The 22,701-nt window shown below is 30.5% G+C and overlaps 1 protein-coding gene across 3 annotated transcripts in view; it reads left to right on the top strand.

Moving 5' to 3' along the window:
• The window catches only part of LOC126741903 (A-kinase anchor protein 1, mitochondrial), a 65,405-nt gene that overhangs the window by 28,551 nt on the left and 14,153 nt on the right, over positions 1 to 22,701 (top strand). For 2 of the 3 annotated variants that reach the window (XM_050448368.1, XM_050448367.1), the window contains exons 2-7: positions 979 to 1,247; positions 3,958 to 4,131; positions 8,988 to 9,344; positions 16,566 to 16,769; positions 21,358 to 21,576; positions 22,539 to 22,694. In XM_050448368.1, the coding sequence (XP_050304325.1) occupies positions 1,026 to 1,247; positions 3,958 to 4,131; positions 8,988 to 9,344; positions 16,566 to 16,769; positions 21,358 to 21,576; positions 22,539 to 22,694 (1,332 nt within the window). In that variant the 5' untranslated portion in view covers positions 979 to 1,025. Of the gene's footprint in view, positions 1 to 978; positions 1,248 to 3,590; positions 3,743 to 3,957; positions 4,132 to 8,987; positions 9,345 to 16,565; positions 16,770 to 21,357; positions 21,577 to 22,538; positions 22,695 to 22,701 lie in introns of those variants that run through there. The other variant, XM_050448369.1, reaches the window with a different exon arrangement.

The raw sequence follows: 22,701 nt of genomic DNA, 5'->3' as shown, positions 1-22,701 counted from the left end.
TAAATTTGTATGCAAATGCGTAGCCTGCATAACTCAATGATTTTCGACAACCTTCAAACTATTATTTAATTTAATAGCCTCGTGGAAAAAATGCTATATACTGACATTTTAAGCAGATATTATGTAAAACTTAGCAATTGCCAAACACGTTATTATGAATTAATTATCGATTTATGTAATTTTTTATTGATGACGTTATAATGTAGGTCTTACAAGCAGTTTTTGAAAATACAGGATTTTATTCGATAATTTAATAAATGAACCAAACCTTTTATTTTATAACATACAAGAATTTATACAAGTTAATAATGTTCAATTATAAGAATTATTGCTTTACGACATTTCTCACGCATAGTTTATTCGAGCTCGACCAGGCGACCTTCTTTTCTCTTTTTGGATCGGCTTTTGACTTTTTATGCTAGTTATGTAAATCCGGTAAAGGTTTGACATTCATTTACCTATCGAGTGTCGTAGCAAAAAACTCGTTTTTTTTTTCGATAAAAACCTATTTTCCACATCGATTTATTTACATATTCAATGCATTGTGATAATGTCGTTTTAATGAATTATAATGCATGTATAATAATATATATGAGATTTTCCCTACGCCACGCTCTAGCAATAATTTCATATTTGCCAAGAGTGCCAGAAAATCACTGTTCAGGGATAAATAAATAAAAAAGTCCAGCTAGGAAACAGATCTAAGGGTATTTAATACTTTTTTCTGTGCCGAAAGTTGTGGATACATTTTCATTGATTGATATGATTATTTTGGCATACGCATGTTGTGTCCTTGATCCATGGCGAATAAAAATAGATCAACATGTGGAAATATACACATAACCCAGTATTTCTGTGTGTTACGGAAATATACATAGCGGATGCCAAATACATAATATAAATATCACATCCTAATTTAACCAACTTATTTAACGCGTAAGATCCCTTATACTAATTAATATATTCCTTTCATTTTAGGAGTATATTGGTAATTTTGGTTCGAATAAAAGTGGATCGTTCACGCTATGGCCCCGTCTCCAGTTCGTCAGTTATTAGTGTGGAGCTTGCCTTCCGTTGCCGTTCTGCTCAGCTATTTGTGGTACAAAAAGAGGAGAATTGGAGCTCGAAGTGACACAGGAGGCATCAAATCCATAGATGAGGCATATGAGCGACAGCAAACTTGCTTAGCAGACAAAGACTTGAAAAGTGAAGCTGTTGATATTGTGACATCTAAGAAATCAGACAGGGTAGGATACAATGTTAAGATATTTTGTACACTTAGTTAGTTATTGTTTTTTTTTTATTATATAAGTTGTTCTCTGACAAATATTCATTTATAGATGAAATTTTTAAAAACAAGTCTTAGGTGATTTTAGAGGTATACATGTACCCTGATGTGTACTTCAATGACCTATGAAGGAATAATGTTTATATTTATAAAGAACTGATTTATTATGGATAGTATCCATTTAGTATCTATTTCAATAACGAAGTAAATGATGCTTATTGCTTCAAATGTCATGTCTAACATCATGTCTATTAGTTCTATAATGTTTTTTCCTACATTGATCTTATGAGATACAAAGTGTCAAAGTCATTTGGTTCTTAAGAGATCCTTACATTTATTGTATGTATTTTATTTTTTAATTGTGAAGTTTCATGCATGGTCTAAACAATATTTTTCTTGACTCTTTTTAATTCAGTCTCTAGACCCTTTTAGACTTTTCAGTTATTGTTATGAAAGGAATCCCAACTAAAATTACTCATTTCAAATAGCACATTTCTAGAAAACAATATCCTTTACAAATGTTCGGAAGAAACATCTGCCTATGTTTGTTAAATTTTATAATTCGTATTAACTGTTGTATAAAAGAGAAAGAGTAAGGAGTGAAATATTCAAAAATATTTTAGTTCTATTTTGACTCAGTCTTTACAACGCCAAACAGTTCTTAACTAAACTGTGAGGTCTAAACTAAAGTTTAAAGCAGCCAATTCTTGTGACTGATTAATTATTTATTAGAATTAATACTTTCTCCAAGGTTGTGCCAAACTGTTATATGAATGAAAATTATAGTAGTGACTTTAAACCCGGCTATTGACTAGCGATCTTTAAAATAAGATTTAAGTCGATTCTCCTTTCTCTTTTTGACATTTTTGTGGTAAATATTAACCTCGCCCAGGGCGAGTTGCAGATTTTTTATTTATCTTTTATGTTTTTCCTTGAGACATTTTTTATTTTTTTAATTTCATTTCTTTGAGCAGGTGTCATTTTAGTTAGAAAAAAAAATCTACTGATCCGATTTCGCTATTTTAAAAAGGTAGGTATCAAAGGGTTTAATGCATTTTATATTCCCTTAATTTTGTTTCATAGCGCTATATTTACTGCCTTTGATAATCTCTGATTTTATATCTTCTCTTAAATCAAGATTTAATGTATTATATGTAATTTTGGAGTATTTGTTTTAAATTTAAGTTGGGTTTGCTATGGAAGAATACTATAGGATAAAAGTAATCAGTATTGTTTCATAGGCAAAAAGGTATTTGATGAAATCAAATTAATATTTAAAATTCTAATAGACGTCATAGTAGTAGATTTGCAAAAAAGAGAGAAGCTTCATGAGATTCTGCACTGTACATTATGGAAGTAACTGTTTGATAAAAATGGTCGAAACAAACTGTTCTATCAAAAGAACATCATAGGAGATTTCAGAATTATCTTCAAATGTTTTTTAGAAACGGGAGGGTTTATGTTGCCCATTCAAGACATGAAAATACCAAAAATATATAGATTTTGTTTAAAACCTTCACCCTAACTAATGCCGGAAAAGTAATAACCATTGAGCACATTATATGTACATGATAGATGTAGCTGTACTAAACAACAATATTCTAGGCACAAAAACAGGGGAAAAGTTTTAAAAATACCAAGTGTGGACGTGAGATAAGAACACTGGCGTTTGGATAGCAATATCTAAGAGTGGCACTTTAAATATAAAAAAAAATATTTAGAAAAAATTAAAATATTACAAAAATATGCATACAATCAAAATTCTAAGGTATTTTCTAGAAGAGTGAAAGATCATGTTTCTTGCCTGTGGGACTTGTAGGCCTAGAAGGACCTTATACAGAATCTAAAACAGATTAATTCATAGTACAAGAAATATTACACATATTTACATACTTACATTACATACTTTATATGCTTTTTTTTAATTTCCCCTACGCCACGCTCTGGTAGAGCCTATATGTCTACCAAGAGTGCCAGATTAATTCTTAAGCGGGGGTAAACAAAATGAATTCCCACTAGGAAACAGCCAAGTGCCTTTTAAATGCTCTTGTCTGTGCCGAAAGTTGAGGATACAATAATAATTTTGTAATAATTAACTGGTTTTGGTAATAAATCGATAAACTTGTATTTATTAAAATGTGAATTGGTTTTAAAATGTTTTTTCGCAAGTCTCGATAAAAACATCGTGGTTATTTAAAAATATTAATGTTGCGTTGTTTTAAACCTTATCGGAAAAAAAAAACGATATAAAAATATGGGTTATTAGTTTTTTAACTTTCGTATTTTTCAGTGGGTTTTAGAAATTTTATGGAACTAGGTGTATAAATATATTGTTGTTGCTTTTATTTATAAAACATTTTAAATTGTGTCACTATGGTAAGGTTTCTGGTGAGGTTTTGCATTAGTTTCTTTTATCATGTATGGCATTTTCTTGGGATTAATCTGTGGATATTGGTAAGCTGATTTCTAATAAAATTGAAGGAATGAGCTGGAAGATTAATTTTCATTAAAAGTTTTTAATTATCCTGCATGGAGAATATAGGAAGAATAATATTATAATATTTCAATAAAAATATAGTTTTTTCACTTCTTTTTTGTTTGTTTTTACCCAATACGTTCAAATATTAATTCAGTAGCATTCTAAAATAGGTTTCTTTTTGTTTTTAAAGGTTAGACCGAATAGTATTCCATCCAAGACGGTGACCCCTGCTAAATCATTGAAGCGATCTTTGAGCGGAGTAGAAACTGCTCCAATTGATATAATCTACCCGAGAGAACTTAAACTTTCTAGATCAAGTTCGATTATCATTACGGACGAAGCTTTGGAATTGGAAATTAAAAAGGTAAGTTATAATAAGTTAGTTATTCATTCCATTGTGTATTATACACTACATTTCCCCTCCGCCACGCTCTAGTCAGACATTTGTCTTCTAAGAGTGCCAGAAATTTACTGATACAGGGGTAAATAAAACTAAAATCCCGCTAGGAAACAGACAAACGGTTTTCTTAATACTTTTGTCTGTGCCGAAAGTTGAGGATACATTTTTTAAAAACTACTTTTGTTATCAATTAAAGTTTGTTCAATAACTTTTTTTCTAAATCTCTTTTAATATATGAGAATCGAATCAAAAAAATATATAATTTTAAACAATAAGTTTTTGGCTATAACACTAAAACAAAAAAAGTCGTGTATAAGTAATTATCTTCGACATTTTTCGGGCGTTTAAAGTGCAATAAACTAAATAATCAAGCTATTGTTTCAAAAGTAAAAAAAAATTAAATAATACCTTATCAAGATTATCTCGAATGAAATAATATTGGCTTTGTTAATTCTATATTGATATAGAATAAAGTATGAAAACTTTTTTTGACGATGACTTTTTGTTTCGGCAAATTATTGTAGTATAGGCTCATATTTATCTGTGTTTATTTATTCATTTACGGTTCATCCATTTACAATACAAAGTTATCAAAAGTTAGCTTATATCTAGACTGAATTATAAATACACATATACATAATAAATATCAAACAGTATGCAAAACATCACAAGTTATCTTTTTACATAAAATTAAGACGGCAAGGGGATGAATCAAAAAGGCAATACTTATTTTCTAAAGTTATTTGCTGTATGCATAATTCTTATAAGGGACTCATTTTGCCTATAATTTGTTTAATGGAAGGGTTTATTGAAGGTAAGTGTGACGATTTTGCCTGGTCGCAACATGAAAGTTTATGTTGCCCAGAATCTCAGGACAATCTACACGACAATGTCTACACGACAAAATCTACACGACTTGCACTTGATTAGATGGTGACTACACTACAGAACAATATTTTACCATAGGGCGAATCAAAGAGCAATACAAAATCTTTATAGTATTTACTGAAAGACCCACTGTAAGGCATGAATAAAACTTAACGCTGCCATAGCCTCGATAATCATATTGTGGAAATGTGGTGTAAAAGAGAGTTTGGAATCAAGAGCTATACCGAGATCCTTAACTTTGTCTGGTCTTGAGAGAGAAATGCCATTTAACCTGTAGTCATTTGCTGTAAAAAGAAAAAAAACATTTGGAGACATTCCGATCCATTCTGTTTAAGATGCACCACTGCTGGAATCTGTCTAGATCTGCGTGCAAAAGTAGACAATTGCCATCTAATTCTATTGGGCAAAATAACTTTATTTCATCAGCGATTTATTTGCTACACGCAATGGATATCAGAATGGCCAGCAAAAATAATGCGAATAAAATTGGTTCTGAATGAAGACCACTGCGGGACACCAGAGGAAACTTTAACTGAGATACAGTCGCTCAATTTTACAAATTGAGTTCTACCTAGTTGTTGCTAATCATATAAAATTATACCGAATTTTCAATTGGAATAGCTGAAAATAAATATGTAAACATACCTTATTTCATAACGGAAATATTATTATAAACGTTATTAGTAATTTAACCTACTGTCGCGGAAAAGCGCATAACCTGTATTTATTAAGTACAAATGTCATCTGATACGAAAATTACTTCTAAAAGTTTCTGTTTTATAGTTGGTATAGTCGCTGCCAGACATAATCTTTTGTGCACACCTGTCAAAACACCTGCTTTTTTACTTGTCACACTATGTTGCCACATACTGTTTACATTTTTTATCAGGTTTTCTGACAGGTGATCAAAAGAAATTATGTCTGGTGGCTATATTGTTAAAAGATTCAGTCACCAAATATATGTACTGGGTGGCCACTCAATCGAGGTAAGCGGCTGAATCTCAGAAACTAATAATCGTAGAAGCCTCAAACAAAAAATTTTGTTTTAAAAGCGGGCAAAAAACATGCTGGAAAATATTTTTAAGTTCATTGGTCGGCCGCTAGAGGGCGTTACAGCTACTTCAAACTTTAAAATTCAATTTTTTTCAAAAATCTTGCAATAACGGACATCTTAAAATGTTATTGTAATAATTTCCAAACATTTCCATACGAAAAAGTTTAAAACAAAAATTTCTATCGGGGACTTTTTAGCTTGAGTGAGAAAACAGCTGAAAGTCGGGTCTGGGTGGGCCAATTCTTTTAAAATAAGTTTTGGTTAAAAGTCTCTTTATTGCTTTATTTTTATATCAAAAAAATATTACTGTGAGCTTTTGCCAAAATCCGATAGGGGGCGTTAACTTGGGATTTACTTTATTCAAAAAATTATTTAAGAAATCTCAAATATAAAGGTATACTGGGTGACACAGAAAAGAGGGAACACTTAATAACTTTTTTACTTTTCAAACAAATGAAATTTGATATATTATAGAATAGTTAGTTATAAGAGCATCTTTTGACATTCTATTGTTTTCCATCACTTCCGGTTTAAAAGAAAATGACACTAACTTTCTTATTTTAAATGGGACACTTGGTATATTATTACGTATTTCGATAGAAAATACTATTCTGAAAACAATGGTACTCTATGTGCTACTTTTTGTTTTATACTGATAGAAAAAAATCATTTTTTTAAATTTTAAAATAGGGTGCATGCATGCGTTGAAAGTTTTAATTTTTAATCAAGTAATCACGGAAAAAATAGTTTTCATTGCATTTTATGACCTAAATCTTTTACACGCCTATTTAAAATGTCCAAATCATTAATTTTGGTATTTACATTATTTTTTTAAATAGCACAGTATTGGGAACAAATACTTTTGAAATGCGGTTTCTTTCTCCCAATAATTTGATATGATTGTTTTTTAAATCGGTTGATAAATAAGCTCATAAGAAAAAAAACTAATTCACAAAAATGAGCAAACAGGAAGGACTTTTTTTTCAAATGACTTAACACATCATATTTTGGCAAACGTCATATTACTATTTAAGAATAAAAGAACAAATTTTTCAATATAATATTTTTTTCAATATCTTAATACTACATATTTTATTTAACATTTACTTAACATAACATAGGTACACACAAACGGTGACAAACAGAAAAAAATATGAAGTTTATAAATCATTTTAATACAAAACTTTTTACATGTATTGTTTGAAACGACCACCTCCTTCTCGTAAGAAAGTTAGTCTCACTTGCTGTTAAACTGGAAGTGATGGAAAACAATAGAATATGTCAAAAGATGCTCTTATAACTATTCTATCGATATACCAAATTTCATTTGTTTATCTTGAAAATTAACAAAGTTATTTAGTATTCCCTTTTTTCTGCGTCACCCGGTATATATTTTTATGCTATTAAAAGCAGGGAACAAAGCTGAACAGTTTGGTGAAAATCGAATTAAGATATCCCTACTCAAACTAAAGTTATTAAAAAAAATTTAACTATTAAAAAATTAAAATTACAAAAATTGTAAATTCTATTGCCTTAGTCGAGTTGAGAAAACTTGTGTTTAAATGAATATTTGTTTAAAGAAAGAAACTAAAAATACTAGTTTTTCTTCGAAAATCCGCGGATACAAATACGGATGCCCATTATTGTAAGTTTTTGGCAAAAATAGAATTTTAAATTTTGAAGTAGCTGTAACGCCGTCTAGCGGCCGACCAATGAACTTAAAAATATTTTCCAGCATTTTTTTGCCTGCCTTTATAACAACATTTTTTGTTTGAAGGTTCTACGATTATTAGTTTCTGAGATAGAGCGGCTTACCTTGCTTAAGTGGCCATCCGGTGTATATCAGTTTGACATAAACATTTGATAAAACGATCGAGGACGCTTATATTTAATAATTTTGTAGAAAAACTCAGCAACTCTAATTTTCAGCACTCTAATTCGGGTAACTTATAGGATACATTTTTTGTTCTGAAATGCTAAATATTATTCTGAGACAGGACTTTAAAATCTCTTTATATTCCTGCTCTATGAACCCTTTAACTTGAATTTGATACTTTACATCGAATCTTACGCCCAACTGTTCTTCTGTATTAATATTTCATTTTTATCACTCCAAAGAACGGTATCCTTTTTTTCTTGATACCCTCCGGCTTCTTGACATCGGCGCATTTGTTACATCACCACAACTATCATATTTGTGTTACCATACCACCTAAGAAATATTTCATAACTTTATTATCAACGATTTTCCCTACCTTTTTTTGTTTATTTTTATTACATTAAAAGTATCCGGGGAGGATTCATATTTGTACTATAGGTCCAAAACTGAATATAAAAAACCAGTTTCCCTACTTATTTCTAACCACAAATTCGTTATCGCGTAACAAAAAACAAACATTTCTTGTTAAATGCTAATCGCGGCAATGTATATGGATGACGTTCATGCATTTTAGCTAATTTTAAAAGGCGCCTGATAAGTTTAGCATTAAATCATTTGAACCCCACAATAGTTTTTTTTAAAATTTTTTCACTATTGTATATAAAATATGATAAAAGAGTATAATCACTTATCATATTTTGAGATTTCATTTTTATTTCTGAGGCTTAAAATTAGTGTGCACTCTTTTTTTGCTACTGCGATACGTATTATCTTTTGTCTAAAAAATACTGCTTTTTGTATTGATAACGGGTTATTTTTGGTATTTTCCGAAACTAATCTTTTACGTCGCTTCACTTCAATGTTAGTTGTGAATGTGACTAAATCAAGTTTGACCTCTTTTTATTTCGGTAAATTTTTTACAAATATTAAGAAGTATTAATAATTAAAATCACTTTTATCCTACTTTTAAATTACTAACGAGAATTTTTGTTATTCCAGTGTAAATCTACAAAAGAGTATTACAACTCTCCTAGCGCCATTTCCGCCCACTTATCGAAAACACCCTCGCCTGTAAATTCTGACGGGTACGCACCCACCAGCCCCGAGTCTCCGCAGCGAGATCAGAACAGCGGTAACACTAGCCCCTTGATCAGTCCTTTCAAAAAGGAAAAGTTCGAACACCAGGTTGTGAGCAGTACCAGTAAAAGCGACACGCCAAAGGATAAGGGCAGTGGCAAGAAGAATAAGGCGAAGAATAAAAATAAAGGCAGTCCAGAGAAAGGCAAAGAGAGCAGCGCTAAGAAGATGGCACAGAAGGATATCGCGACCGTTGAGGAGAAAATGTCTGCGATGAAGGTAAGACTATTTTTTTCTTATTGGTGTTTAATACATAGTTAGGTTATTATTTAACATTTGTTTGAACATAGTATTATCTTACTGATAATCATAAAGAAAAAGTTTTTGTTTCTATTAAGATAACTGCTGTTTATCCTATTTTATCTCCGCGATACGGTCATAATGGATAGTTAATAATCGTCTCTCACCCTTTTCATGGAAAGAAAAATAACATTTTTTAAACAATTGTTTTAAATGTTTTGTTTTTAAATTTCGTAAGTTCATTTCTATTTTATTAACGCATTTCCAATAAAAACCATACTTGAATAAAATGTAATAAGATTTTTTGGTCTCATTGAGGAGTAATTTTTCTTCATTTATCTGATAGGTCTAAATATAGCTTATATAAGAAATTAAACTAGAAGTTGAAATAAAAAAGGATTTATTTGTCAACTTGCAATAAAAATTCTTGCAACTTCCTATGAAGCAATATAAACATTTGAATAAAGAAGTAAAATTAATATTATTTATTTTTCCTATAATTAATGTCACTATTTTATTACTTTTTTCTGTTTTTAAGTATTAGTTCCCTTAGTAGCTTCCATTACGTTTTTAAACCAATAATAATATAATCTTAAAACAATAATCTAAAAAATAAAGGTTTTTCAAATCTAAGGCACCTGCGTTCCTTAAAAAAAGGTCTACTGGAATATAATAGGTTTTGTTTTTATTTAAGATCGGCTTTAAAATCTGCTTTTCAATATTATCTAAATTTTTTAAATGACATTCGCTTATGACGATCCCATAGTTATCTCCTGTCAGGTCGCGAATTGTATTTTTATTACTTAGTGATATTGCCTGAAAGAGAGAAAATAATTTTTATCCTGAAACACTAACACTTTTTTTTGTTAATTTATTTTTTCAAAAATTTTACAGTATTCGACAAAGTTATAGTAACAAAATTATTTTTATTTTTTATTTCTTATACATAATCTAACATTAAAACAACATTAGGTTGTGATACATGTAGGAATGACATAATATACAAAAATGTAGTAAATGATTAAAGAGCTTTTAAAAAAAAATGGGGCTAAGGAAATAATTAAAATTTTCCTAGTCTGAAAGCCAAAGACAACCCAAGTATACAGGGTGATACAAGGGTGATTTTCATTTTTGTGAATTTGGGCCATAAATTTAGCTTTTATTCTTTTTTTTAACAAAATTGCGACAATGATTTTTTTTATAATATAAAATACATTTTATTTTACCATATTATGACAAATTTTATTATAAAATTAACCTTTTTTTTTAAATTATGTCATTGAGGACGCCACCAGCAACATTTTGATTTTTTTGAAGTCTGTGACTTTATTAGCCTTGGCATAGTCCTATGGTTGGAACCTTAGGACTATGCCAAGGCTAATAATCCTTTGAGCATCACACCAATCCCTTGGTGTGATGCTCAATTACGATACAGTTTTACCACTAACGAAAACCCTTTATTTTTAAGTTCGACACGTGTTTTGCTAACGATGTTAGCATCTTCGGGAGAACATTAAAACTTTTAAAAGTTTTAATTTTAAAAATAAAGAGTTTTGGTTAGTGGTAGAACTGTCTCGTAATTTGAGCCTTGGCATAGTTTAACTTTTTGTTTTAAATGTGCATTGTGCAATTAAATTGTGCTTAAAAAAGGTATACTTCAAAAATATCTCTACGATTAATCCTTTTCAAAATATTTACATTTAAAGTTTTCAATGCACTCAAACAAAAACATGACATTCAAACAAAAATGACATTCATAAGCTATTTAAATTGCTTTTATTAGACTTCCAATGAATGAAAAAATACAAAAGATAAATTACAATTTTGAATATTTGTCAGTGAATGATTGACATGACTGCCATTTGTCTCAATACAGTGCTGGCCAAAAGTGGAGAAACTTTTAATATTTTTATTTTTTTCTTATTTAAACTTATTTGAAGTAATTGTAAATAATGTTTACGGTTATATCTAGTAGTGACGAAAATAATTAGAAAAAAAAATTGGAAACAAATAATTTATTACAAAATATGCAAACAAAATTTATTTTCTCTATGCACAAAAATAGAAAAACTTTTTATTTTTATGACATAATAAAATTATGTTATAATACAAAATGTGGATAAAAGCACACTAATACTTTGTGGGCTAACCGTTATTCTTCACAACTTAACTACACCGTCTTGGCATAGATTCAAGAAGATTGTGTATAATATCTCCGGAAATTTCACTCCATGCTTCTTTTAGGACTTAGAATAATTCGTCTTTATTTCGAAACTTATTCGGATTTTTTTGTCGAACTTTTTTGTCTACATAGGTGCTCCCACAAGTTCTCGATGGGATTGAAATCTGGACTTTGAGCTGGCCACTTCAGAACTTGAATTTGTTGGGAGGTTTGGAAATTTTTAACAATTTTAGAAGTGTGCTTGGGGTCGTTATCATGCTGGAATTTCCAAATTAACGGCAAATTATCCTCGGCGTAGGGAAGCATATTATTCCTTAAGATTTTTAGATAATATTGGCTAATCATGATCCCATCTATTTATTCTCACCAGTGGACCAACGCCATGCTCGGAAAAACATCGCCACACCAACACATTACCGCCTCCATTTTTGATTATGGGAATAGTGTACTTTGGGTTGAATTTTTCATTCTCGGGACGTCTAACCCATCTTATACCATCTGACCCAAATAAATTGAACCTACTTTCATCTGACCATAAAACGTTTTTCCATTGTAAGTGTTCCATTAGGGGTCCAATGTAAGTGTTCTTTTGCGAATCTTAAACGAATTTGTCTATTTTTCGTTGAAATGAAAGGTTTTTTTACCAGTCTCCTGGCTTTTAAGTTGGCGTCACATAAACGTCTTTGAATAGATCGAACTGAAAGAGAAATGCTGGAATATGCCTTTTTGATATCTTCGTCGGATAAAAATGGATTTCTTATAGAACATCGTCTAATTAGCTTGCCAGTTGCAGATGTTGTTTTTTTGGGTCTACCTGGGAGATGCTGGCAGTAGCGTCTCTAGTTTGCCACAATTTGACTTGTTTACAAATGACACTTTCATGAAGAACAAGTTATCTAGCGATTGTTACTTGTTTCACTCCCGCATTGTGCTTCTCAATTATAAGTTTTTTTATTTGTTCAGATAAATTTATGCCTCGAGGCATTTTAATACTAAATAGGCTTCTTCACAATCGAAAACGAACTGCTTCAAACGAGACCTACTGCCGGCACTGTACATTTAAATTTTTTTTTGTAAAAAGTAATTGCTCATTTTGAAATGACTCAGTAGCAGTTAATATTCCTACAATTAATTTCGTGTATCCCCATATGCAAAAATCTAATGGGTTAAAGTACAATTTGATCATATGCTAATTTTCAGTGGAATGATCGGAGATTATATTTTAAAATTCCGTTTTTAGTTTTATTCTTTCTTTTTTTGTAACATACATACGTATATTTTTTGATAGCCTAGACCGATGCACGCATCTTGGGGTTATTTTTTGGAGTCTTTTTTTGCCTCGTCTGTCCTCTCTCCTTGGGCTCATCCGTTGTCGCACTGCCGCTGCCTGTCTTAAAATTTTAGATTATTAATTGTATATCTTACTTTGCATTCCTATATAAAAACGTTATTTTTATTTTTGTAAAATTGTTTTTGTAAATTGTAAAGGGCTTTTTCATCCCTTCTTTGCTTGTGCTTACTAGGGAAAACGGTTTTATAATCGAGAGAATAGTCCTATTTGTCAATGTATTTTTTTTCCTTGTAATTTTTATTGACCTATAAAACTGTAAATTTTGACAAATAAACCATTTTGATTCATTGATTGAGAGTTATTACCAGAACTAACAATAAGAACATAATAAAAGATAATGTATAACGTTATTAAATATGTGGAAGTAAACAATGACAATTAAATTAATTTATAAAATTCATCTTGTCAGGCACAGCCTAAATAACTAGGAAAATAAAATTTTATCTTGAGCGCATTGATAACTTAAAATTTAAATATAAAAAAAGTTAATCGTAGTGAGATTTTTAAAGTATACCTTTTTTAGGCAAAACTATTTGCATAATGCATATTTTAAATAAAAAAATAAATTATGACATGCCTAGAAAAGTTACGGAGTTAAAAAAAAATGTTTCTGGTGGCGCCCTCTATGATATAATTTTAAAAAAGCTAATTTTCAGATTTGTCAAATAAAAAAACTTACTGTGCAAATTTTGTTAAAAAGAAGAAGAAATGCTAAGTTTAAATTCAAAAAAATTACATTAAGTTTATCATTTGTACCTTAGTTGTTTTTGACTTTTGAACTAGGAAACTTATTTAACCTCATTTTTTTTTAAAAGGTATCTGCTGGTAAATGTAATTGACACCTTTTAAATTATGCTACAAAGTTAAATGATCAATCTTAATTTTTTAATTAAGTAAAAAAAAGAATTAACTTAAAAAAATTATAGCAACAGATATTTTTTGTTTTAATAAATTTGTCACATCTCGACATCTGCTTGACATTGACTGGATTAAATTGTTTATAATTTCATCCGGAATATTTCTCCAAACTCCTGTGATTCCATTCGACTTCTTCTAATCGTACAATTCATTTAAATTTTTATAATTCTGATCACAAATTTTTCTATTAACAGTTTTGCAAAGATTTTTAATCAGGTTTAGCTCGGGTGACTGCGAGAGCCAGAACAAAACGTTAATGTTATTGTTTTGCAACCAATTTTTGAGTAACTGATGAAGAATGTTTTGGGTCATTATCGTACTAAAATGTGAATATTATAGGCATAAATTCCTCACAATAGAACCCTATTGTATTTTGTAGTAGATCCCTATACATAAGATAAATGTATCCATTTGTCTGTGCAGCGGACCTATAGCATGACCCTGAGAAATATCCCCACACATCAACCTCCTCGATGCTTAACGGTTGGACAGATGTACTTAACATTTAATCTTTTGCCTTTGGGGCGTCTCACATGATAGATACCGTCACTCTGAAAAGTTTAAAGGCTGACTCGTCGCTAAAAACAACATTTTTTCAACTGTTAAATAGTCCATTGAACGTGAACAATGACAATTTAATTTTTTTTGGAAAACAGTGGTTTCTTGGCTTGCCGGCAAATAAACAATTTTGCTGGATTTCCACTATTTTGCAATGTATTTCAGTTTCCACAATTTTGCCACGAGCCATAATTCAACTTAATTTTCAAACTTCACATTTTCTTTATACAGTAGTGGCCAAAAGTAGATCGACAAAGTATTATTTTCATATAATTGTTTAAAGATTTACCCACAGGTCCCCTAGACAAAAACAATTTTGGAATTATTTTTTTGTCTAGATATTAATAAAATTAGTATAGTATTGCTTCTCTTTAACTCAAGGTGCAACATGCCACGCGGACTTAGATTCTCTCTTGATTTAAGACAACGCATTATTAATGCATATCGCGCGGGTGATCGTCAAATTGATATTGCTCGTAGATTTGATGTTAAAAGAAAAGCTGTTTGGGCAATTATCAAAAGACATGAAAGGACAGGATCATTAGAGCCAAAAAATAAATATGGTCGACCAAAAAAAATGGACATTAGAGCTGTACGCAAATTAAAACAAATTAGCCAGAATAACCCTTTCATGACTTCTCGTCAAATTCAGATAGAATTACAGGCTCTAGGGATTTGTAATGTGTCCTCAAGGACTGTAAGACGAAGGTTGGTAGAAGAGAATCTATTTGCACGTAGGCCAGCAAAAAACCATTGCTTTCAAAAAAGAATCGCTTAGCCCGATTGGAATTTGCCCGTCAGCATATACACTGGACAAAGCATGAATGGAAACGTGTTTGCTGGAGCGACGAATCGAAGTTTAATTTGTTTAATTCCGATGGAATTCAATATGTTAGACGTCCTTCTGGCCAGCGTTTAAATCCCAAGTACACAAAACCCACAGTTAAGCATGGAGGTGGATCAGTGATGGTTTGGGGTTGCTTCTCAGGTTATGGAATGGGCACGTTACATTGCATAGAGGGCATAATGGACAGGTTAATGTAGAGGGATATTCTCAGAGATGTTATGTTGCCCTATGTCGAAGACAATTTACCATTGAGATTCCAATTCCAGCAAGATAATGACCCGAAGCATTCCTCCAAAATTATGAAGCAATTTTTCAAAGAAAAAAAAATACCAGTTTTAAAATGGTCATCCCAGTCACCCGATCTTAATCCCATTGAAAATTTATGGGAAATTGTAGATCGTGATATTAGGGATACAAACTATTTAAATAAAGGTGAATTATTCGAACGGTTGCAACAGAAATGGAAAAATATTGGTTTTAAACTCATAGACAATCTTATTGAATCAATGCCACATAGATGTCAGGCTGTAATAGACAATAATGGGTATTTTACAAAATACTAATATTGTAGATGGTTTAGTTTGTAATTAAAAAAAAAATACTTCGAAAAAAAAAGAGTATTGGTTATTTTTTAAATTTGTCTATCTACTTTTGTCCAGTGTATATTTAGTTATTTCTTATTATTTACCAAATTAGGTGATTGTTTCTAAAGAATGTTTTATTATTTTTATACATGTTTATGTTGCCCATAGTATACTTAAATATCTTTAATATAGAATTTTTATTTCCTTTGATTTTTTTAAAAAACCATTTGTCTATCTACTTTTGGCCATTACTGTATGTATGGGAAATTCAAATTAGTAAGGATGTGTAAATTTTATCAATGTTAATTTTTTGCTTATGTTCATTACATATTTTATTGCCATATTTTGATAACCCTTATGATTTGTTTTGGTTCTTTAAAATTACATTGTGCGTAATGGTGTTTGGCCTTAAGTTTAGTGTTTATTGGTTTAAGAACGTTTTTTTCTATAGTTTTGATTATTTGATTTTAATACAGTTTCGCCACACTTTCACTTGCATGAAAACCAGATGGTAAAAAAGTGACCGAATGAGCCAAAAAATATTTAAGGTCATTATATGCATTCAACTACTCCCTAACTAGAATCCAAAATATCCTAGTTTACTCAGTTTAGTGCTAAATTAAATATTCCTTATTTGCAACTCATGCTTACGAATGACTAAGTGTGTTACTACTGGGAAGAGACATTAATTTTACATAAATTTCGCACAATTTTCACTAAAAACTCTTTTGAAATGAACAAACATTTCTCTATCCTTCAGATATCAAACAAAACCGAGTCTGCTCAAAAGGTATCAGCACCCGTCAAACCAGAGAACCCAAAAACTGAGACCAAAGAAGATGACCCCAAAAGCCGCCGCGAAATTCACAGGAAAAATTCGGGACGCGATTCGGCCAATCACAGTCCTTCAGATGTTATGTTAGCCAGTCCCAGCTTGAGCAGCATGTCCGACAATCATAGTGAGGTAAGTGAAGAAAATAAATTTTCTCTATATATTAATATACATACATAGATAATATTGGGCAATAATAACGTGCTTCCGAACTATTGTAATAATAATTTAGATATACCAGGAGCAGTATCGACAAATTATATTGTCTTGGCAATAAAATAGTCTCAGCGCTCGTAACTCACCTGTACTTGTATTTTAATCATACAATTCATTTTGTCTCTTACTTGGTTATTCTAATTCATTATTAGCTTATAAGTGTCCCTACGCCACGCTCTAGTAGTAATCTCATAACTACTAAGAGTGCCCAGAAATAACTGAATGGGGGGAAATATTAGAAAAATCCCGCTAGGAAACAGATAAACGGTCATTATATACTTTTATCTGTGCCGAAAGTTGAGGGTACATTTCAAGTTCACTGTTGACAGGAAATCCCGTTAATTATACACTGTCCGACTAAGTAACTTTGTTGGACCATTTTATAATTAAATATTCATTGATGATTGTTGCAAGAGATTCTAATTTCTGAAAATAGTTAGTTCTTTTATCAACTGTAGAATATACGTATATCATATACGATTCTGTTTACAAAAGTAAAAAGCTTTCGGCATTTAAAAAAAAAGGGACGTGATTTACATATCTAGTTTTTAAACTCGATTACTACACCTCTAATATTTGATAAACTTCTTCTGAAAAACCACTATTTTTTGTCCATATTATCCAATCTAATTATGCTGTTTTTATACTAAATATATATATATAATATGATATCAAATTTAAATAAACAGTGTTATTAAATTTCTAGTTCTTATCTAAGCTGTTAACTCACATTAATAAATACATTTGTACAAATAAAATAATGCCAAAACAATACAATGTTGCCCATCGTGTCTACATACAAAATAATATTCTTTTTAATAATAAAATTGGCTCTATGTTTGTGTGATAGTGTAATTAGCTAAACTTATAAATACACCACATAAAGGTGGTAGATTGTATGTAATCAGTAATAGTTAGCTGTATTAAACATTTTTCAAAGGTATTTGTCTTATTCAATAAATTAACAAAAAAAATTCCAAATATTTTATTTCTTTGTTATTTCATGTTTTTTCATAATGATTTCACAAGATTTATAAGTACTCTATAAAACTTTTCAAGTTTATCATAGATAAATAATGTTCTTTGCTAGTACCTAGATTGTTGTAATTTTGTCTATGCAATCATATTTATTTTTGATTGCCACTAATAATAAAAAAAGAACGTTTTCGTAGATTTTTACACCAATATACCGATATTAATCTTCTTATAATCTGATTTCGAACCGCAAAAAAAAACTTGCTTTTCCTGCATTACAGTGCAGTCACATTCTTAAAGAAAAAATTTGAACAATTTAATGATTCCGGTAGTTATAAAAGAGTGCATTTGAAATGTTAACAAAGTACGTAATTTAAGACTGAATAATTTGCCAAAGAAAAAGTTAAGTGCTTTCTGAGATATCCAATAAAAATTTAGAATGTTTTTTTTTCTTTAGAAAATATTTTATTCATTTATATTATTCATTATACTGTTTATCATTAATGGCAAGGTAAATGATAGGATTCTGTTGTCACATTACATTATCCATTCTAAATTAGTTAAAACAATTTCAACGTAGTTTTTACATACTCCAACAAATTTTAATTGAGCAACAAATTTCGACTGTTATTCTCTATAAAAAATTTTGCCATATATTTTATTTTTTCATTATTTGATGATAATATACATAAAAGATATACAAAATAGATGTTTGATGAAATGATGAATGACAACAAAATATACAAGTTAAAAATTGCAGTGAAGTCAGTAAATAGTCAACATTTAATAAAATTAACATATCAGGAAATCTTTGGGTAATACATCTAGAACTTAAATTCTAAAGGCTATAATTTCGAAATATGAACCAATTTTTATGAGAGTTAAAACCTGCAAACTTAGTGAGAGAAATTGTTTGTGACTTATACTAAACAAATCCTTTTCTGCTTTTATGTATAAACAAATGACACTCACACATAGAGATTTAGTCGTGAAAATACGTTTACTTCATTCGTAATTAAATCGTTTATTGAATAAACCCATTAATAAACTGAAAGTAATAATGCTTTGTATTAGTCATGTCCTGTATTTTAGTTAAGAGCTCATTTAAACAAGGAATTTTCCGTAGCGTCTGAAGATTGTATTGGTAAAACCATTATACAGGGTGTCTCTAAAAGGTCTGTACAAAATTCTGGGACATATTCCTGACTGAATTTCATTACTAAAGCTAATAACTTAAAAAAAATATATTTTTTTTAATTCTAAAAAATTTAAAAAATTTTATTAAAAAAAATCGATTTTAATTTTTTTAATTTAACACCCTATAACTAGAAACGAACCAAGTTTGGACTAAGGTAAGTTGCTTTAAATCGGCTTATTTTGACCTCGGGAATATGTCCTGGGAAAGGTTCAGAAAATATTGAAAATAATACATGGGTATATAAAGGTGAAATCTGCTGAGACGGCAATTTTTCAATTTACCAATCCAATTTTAATTCACCTCAAAAGAATTGAAGTAGCTCTGGGCATTTGCATGTGTTTGCTTAAAGTCACCTTTTATGAAATTGGATTTGTATGGCTATTTCAACTCATAAGCACCTATTAAAGAAAAAAACGTTTTATTGTTTCATACGAAACTCAGTAGAAATGAAAATCCTACCATTTTGAAACTTAACGATAAGTACATTATAAATAATATTATGTGCTTAGGAGTACGTTTGATGAATTTCTGGGTTGGTCTGATCATATGCATGAATTATTAAAAAAATTGAATTCGGTTTGATAGAATTATAGAGTGTTGGTACGTATATGGATCAGAAAGGAGAGAATATTGGGTATTACGCTAATTTTCAGTTTTTGTTGAGATATGGCATAATTTTCTGGGATAGGCAAATTGATATACAGAAAATATTTGTGGCTCAAAAACCACTAACGAGAACACTACATTTAAATTATCCTATGCACCAACTTAATCTCACTGAGAAAAATTCTTACTATACGCTACCGCTCAAAAGTATTTGCCCACATATGACTGTTTTAAAGTTATAACTAAAAATAATAAACCCATCAGTTATTCTTATGAAATGGTTTATTTATAACAAAATGAATATAAACAATACATTTTTCAATTAATTAACTTTAAGAAAATCAAATTTTGGATTCATCTACATGTCCGCTTCGATTTTTAATAACAGCTTCACAGAGTTTCGGTAGTCTTCTAATTAATTTGTCCAAAGTTTCCTGAGGTATCTCGTGCCACTATTCTCGGATGATCCTCCACAAGTCTTCTTTTGATGTGGTACATGATTTTCGCACCTGTCTATCCAGTTCATCCCACAGTAATTCGATGGGATTGAGGTCCGGTGATTGTGAGGGCCATACCATAACTTTCAGAAGAAGTTGCCTTTGTAATTGACCTAAATATTACTTGCACAATTTCGACGTGTGCTTGGGGTCATTGTCACATTGAAAGATGAAGTTTTCCCCAATTATTAGGAGTACCAGAAGGAAGTACATTGTCACTTAAAATTGTTTTGTAACCCTCTTTTCGAAGAATTCCCTCTATTCTAATTAGATCGGTGACGGCAGATCCTCCGAAACAACCCCACACCATCACCGAACCACCACCGTGTTTAACTGAGGCCACCGTACAGTTCTCAGCGACCCTTTCATTGGCATAACGGCGAACAAAAACTCGCCTCTTCGCCAAAAGCCTTGAATTTCGACTCGTCACTCCAGAGAACTTTCTTCCAGTCATCATTGGTCCATTCTTTGTGTGATTGGGCCCACTTAATGAAGTCCTATGATAATACCTTTTGTTTCTACCGATAACTCTTTTGTTTTAGCCATTTTAAAGAATGTTAAAAAACCAGCAAAGAAACAGTGACAATCGTCAATAAGCAAGCGAAATTATTTACCAGTGTTACACAAAATCAATTCTTGAAGACTAAACACCTTTAAATGTTTCAAATTTCATTGGAAACGAGCTGTAAACAGATTAGTTTTTTAGAAGAAGTGCATATTTTCACTATATTGTTTGTTATTTGCAAGACTATTTTTAAATACTCAGTGTTTTTCCACGAACCATAGTTGATAGATATGCTGTTTAAGCATATATGCAATTTACAAAAGAGATACAATCAAAATAGAGGTATAAAGATAAGATTTTTGTATCTAATTTAAAATATTAAAAAGAATACATGGTGGGCAAATACTTTTGAGCGGTAGTGTATGCGTATTAATTTTTTTAACAATTTGCTAGGGACCCACCAATAATGACATTGGTACCATAGGCTTTACACTTATGTTAATATTAAATAGGTTGAAAAACTGATCTTAAGTTTACTCTATCTTTGTTTTAACTCTATTTTATGTTGTATAAATGTTATGGTTTTTTTTTCTAGAATATATTGCAACCTCAGGTGAAGTAAACCTTATTAATATTATTATTACTATTATCTATTTCTTGAATAATACACATATCCCTATACCTAATTTTGAATCAACGTCTAAACGTTAATTATTTTTTCAGGGTTCAAGTGATAGTGGTAAAGGAGGCAGTGACGTGGCGACGCCCCCTCCCTCAAGAACGCCTCAACTTGAGAACGCCCAGACTAGCTACGAATTCGTGATTCCCCAAAATCTCGTGGGAAAGTTGATCGGCAGACAAGGATTTTTTGTACAGAGCATCAAAGAGAGGTGCAACGCTCAAGTTTACATTAGGAGACACCCTAGCAATAATAGATTGAAGGTAAGTTATTAAATGATATAAAATTTCGTTTCTCGACTATCGAGCATAAAGTACTTACTCTCCAGGGTTTATGTTAACTTTGTAATATAATACGCTAAATTCAGTTTTATAATATTGTTTATAAATGATTTTCATTTCATTTATTGCCGCCTCACGGGACGGAGGTAGCTGGAACCTCTGTTGTCGGAGTTTTAGAGAATTAAAAAATTTTGTAGTGTAGTTTTCACAGATCTTGTAGAAATATATAGTTTATACCTTCATTAATTCTTTATAGAGATGTTACCAATATCTGGTTGGAGCTTAGTCTGTATTTCTGAGTTGGATAAAGAAGTCTTTTCTTTATCCAACTCAGTTCTCTTTCTTTTTCCTGTATATACAGTTTAAAAATATCAAGTATTGGAAAGTTCTAAAACGACTTAACGTTCTAAACGTGAATAATATTGAATCCCATCTATTTGAATCTTAGTTTGATTTGATTAAAAATTTTATAATAGATAAATATATTTGTAGTGCGTAAAGAAAACACATTTGATATATAAGTGCCTAAAATAATTTAGTATTTTTGGAATTATTTAAATTTTTTCTTTGGTAGTAAACATTTTTTTGTAACTCATATGTAAAATCTGTTTTTTTTTTCATGAGAATTGTTGATAAAGCAAATTCTATTTTTAATCATTTTACATACTTGTGACATAAATATACTTTCAGATGATTTTTGTAACTCAGAAACTGCCTGCACATGACTCGAAAGCTAGAAATTTTTTTACTAAGAATTCTAGTTACGCTTGTTAAGTGCTATATTAAATATTCCTTATTTGCAACCCACGCTTACGAAATACTAAGTGTGTTACTACTGGGAAGAAACATTTTTTCTTCAACATCCATCAATCATTCATCACTTATTAACAGTCATTTTACAAAGAAAAACACATCTAAAGCAATCTTTTTCTTTTTAATTTTAGTTATGTAGTATAGAAGGAACCCAAGCAGAAATAGACAAGGCCCTAAAAATGATCAGAGAAAAGTTCCCATTGAAAAAATACTCTGATATTACCCTGGAGCAGGTTCATCTTACACCACTTGTGCATACAGTTCCTCTTATTCCAGATAGCTTATATGTAAGTA

This window comes from Anthonomus grandis, chromosome 11 (genome assembly GCF_022605725.1).
Source record: "Anthonomus grandis grandis chromosome 11, icAntGran1.3, whole genome shotgun sequence".
Lineage (NCBI taxonomy): Eukaryota > Metazoa > Arthropoda > Insecta > Coleoptera > Curculionidae > Anthonomus > Anthonomus grandis.
The sequence above is the reverse complement of the archived record's forward strand: the minus strand, read 5'-3'. Positions and strand labels throughout refer to the sequence as shown.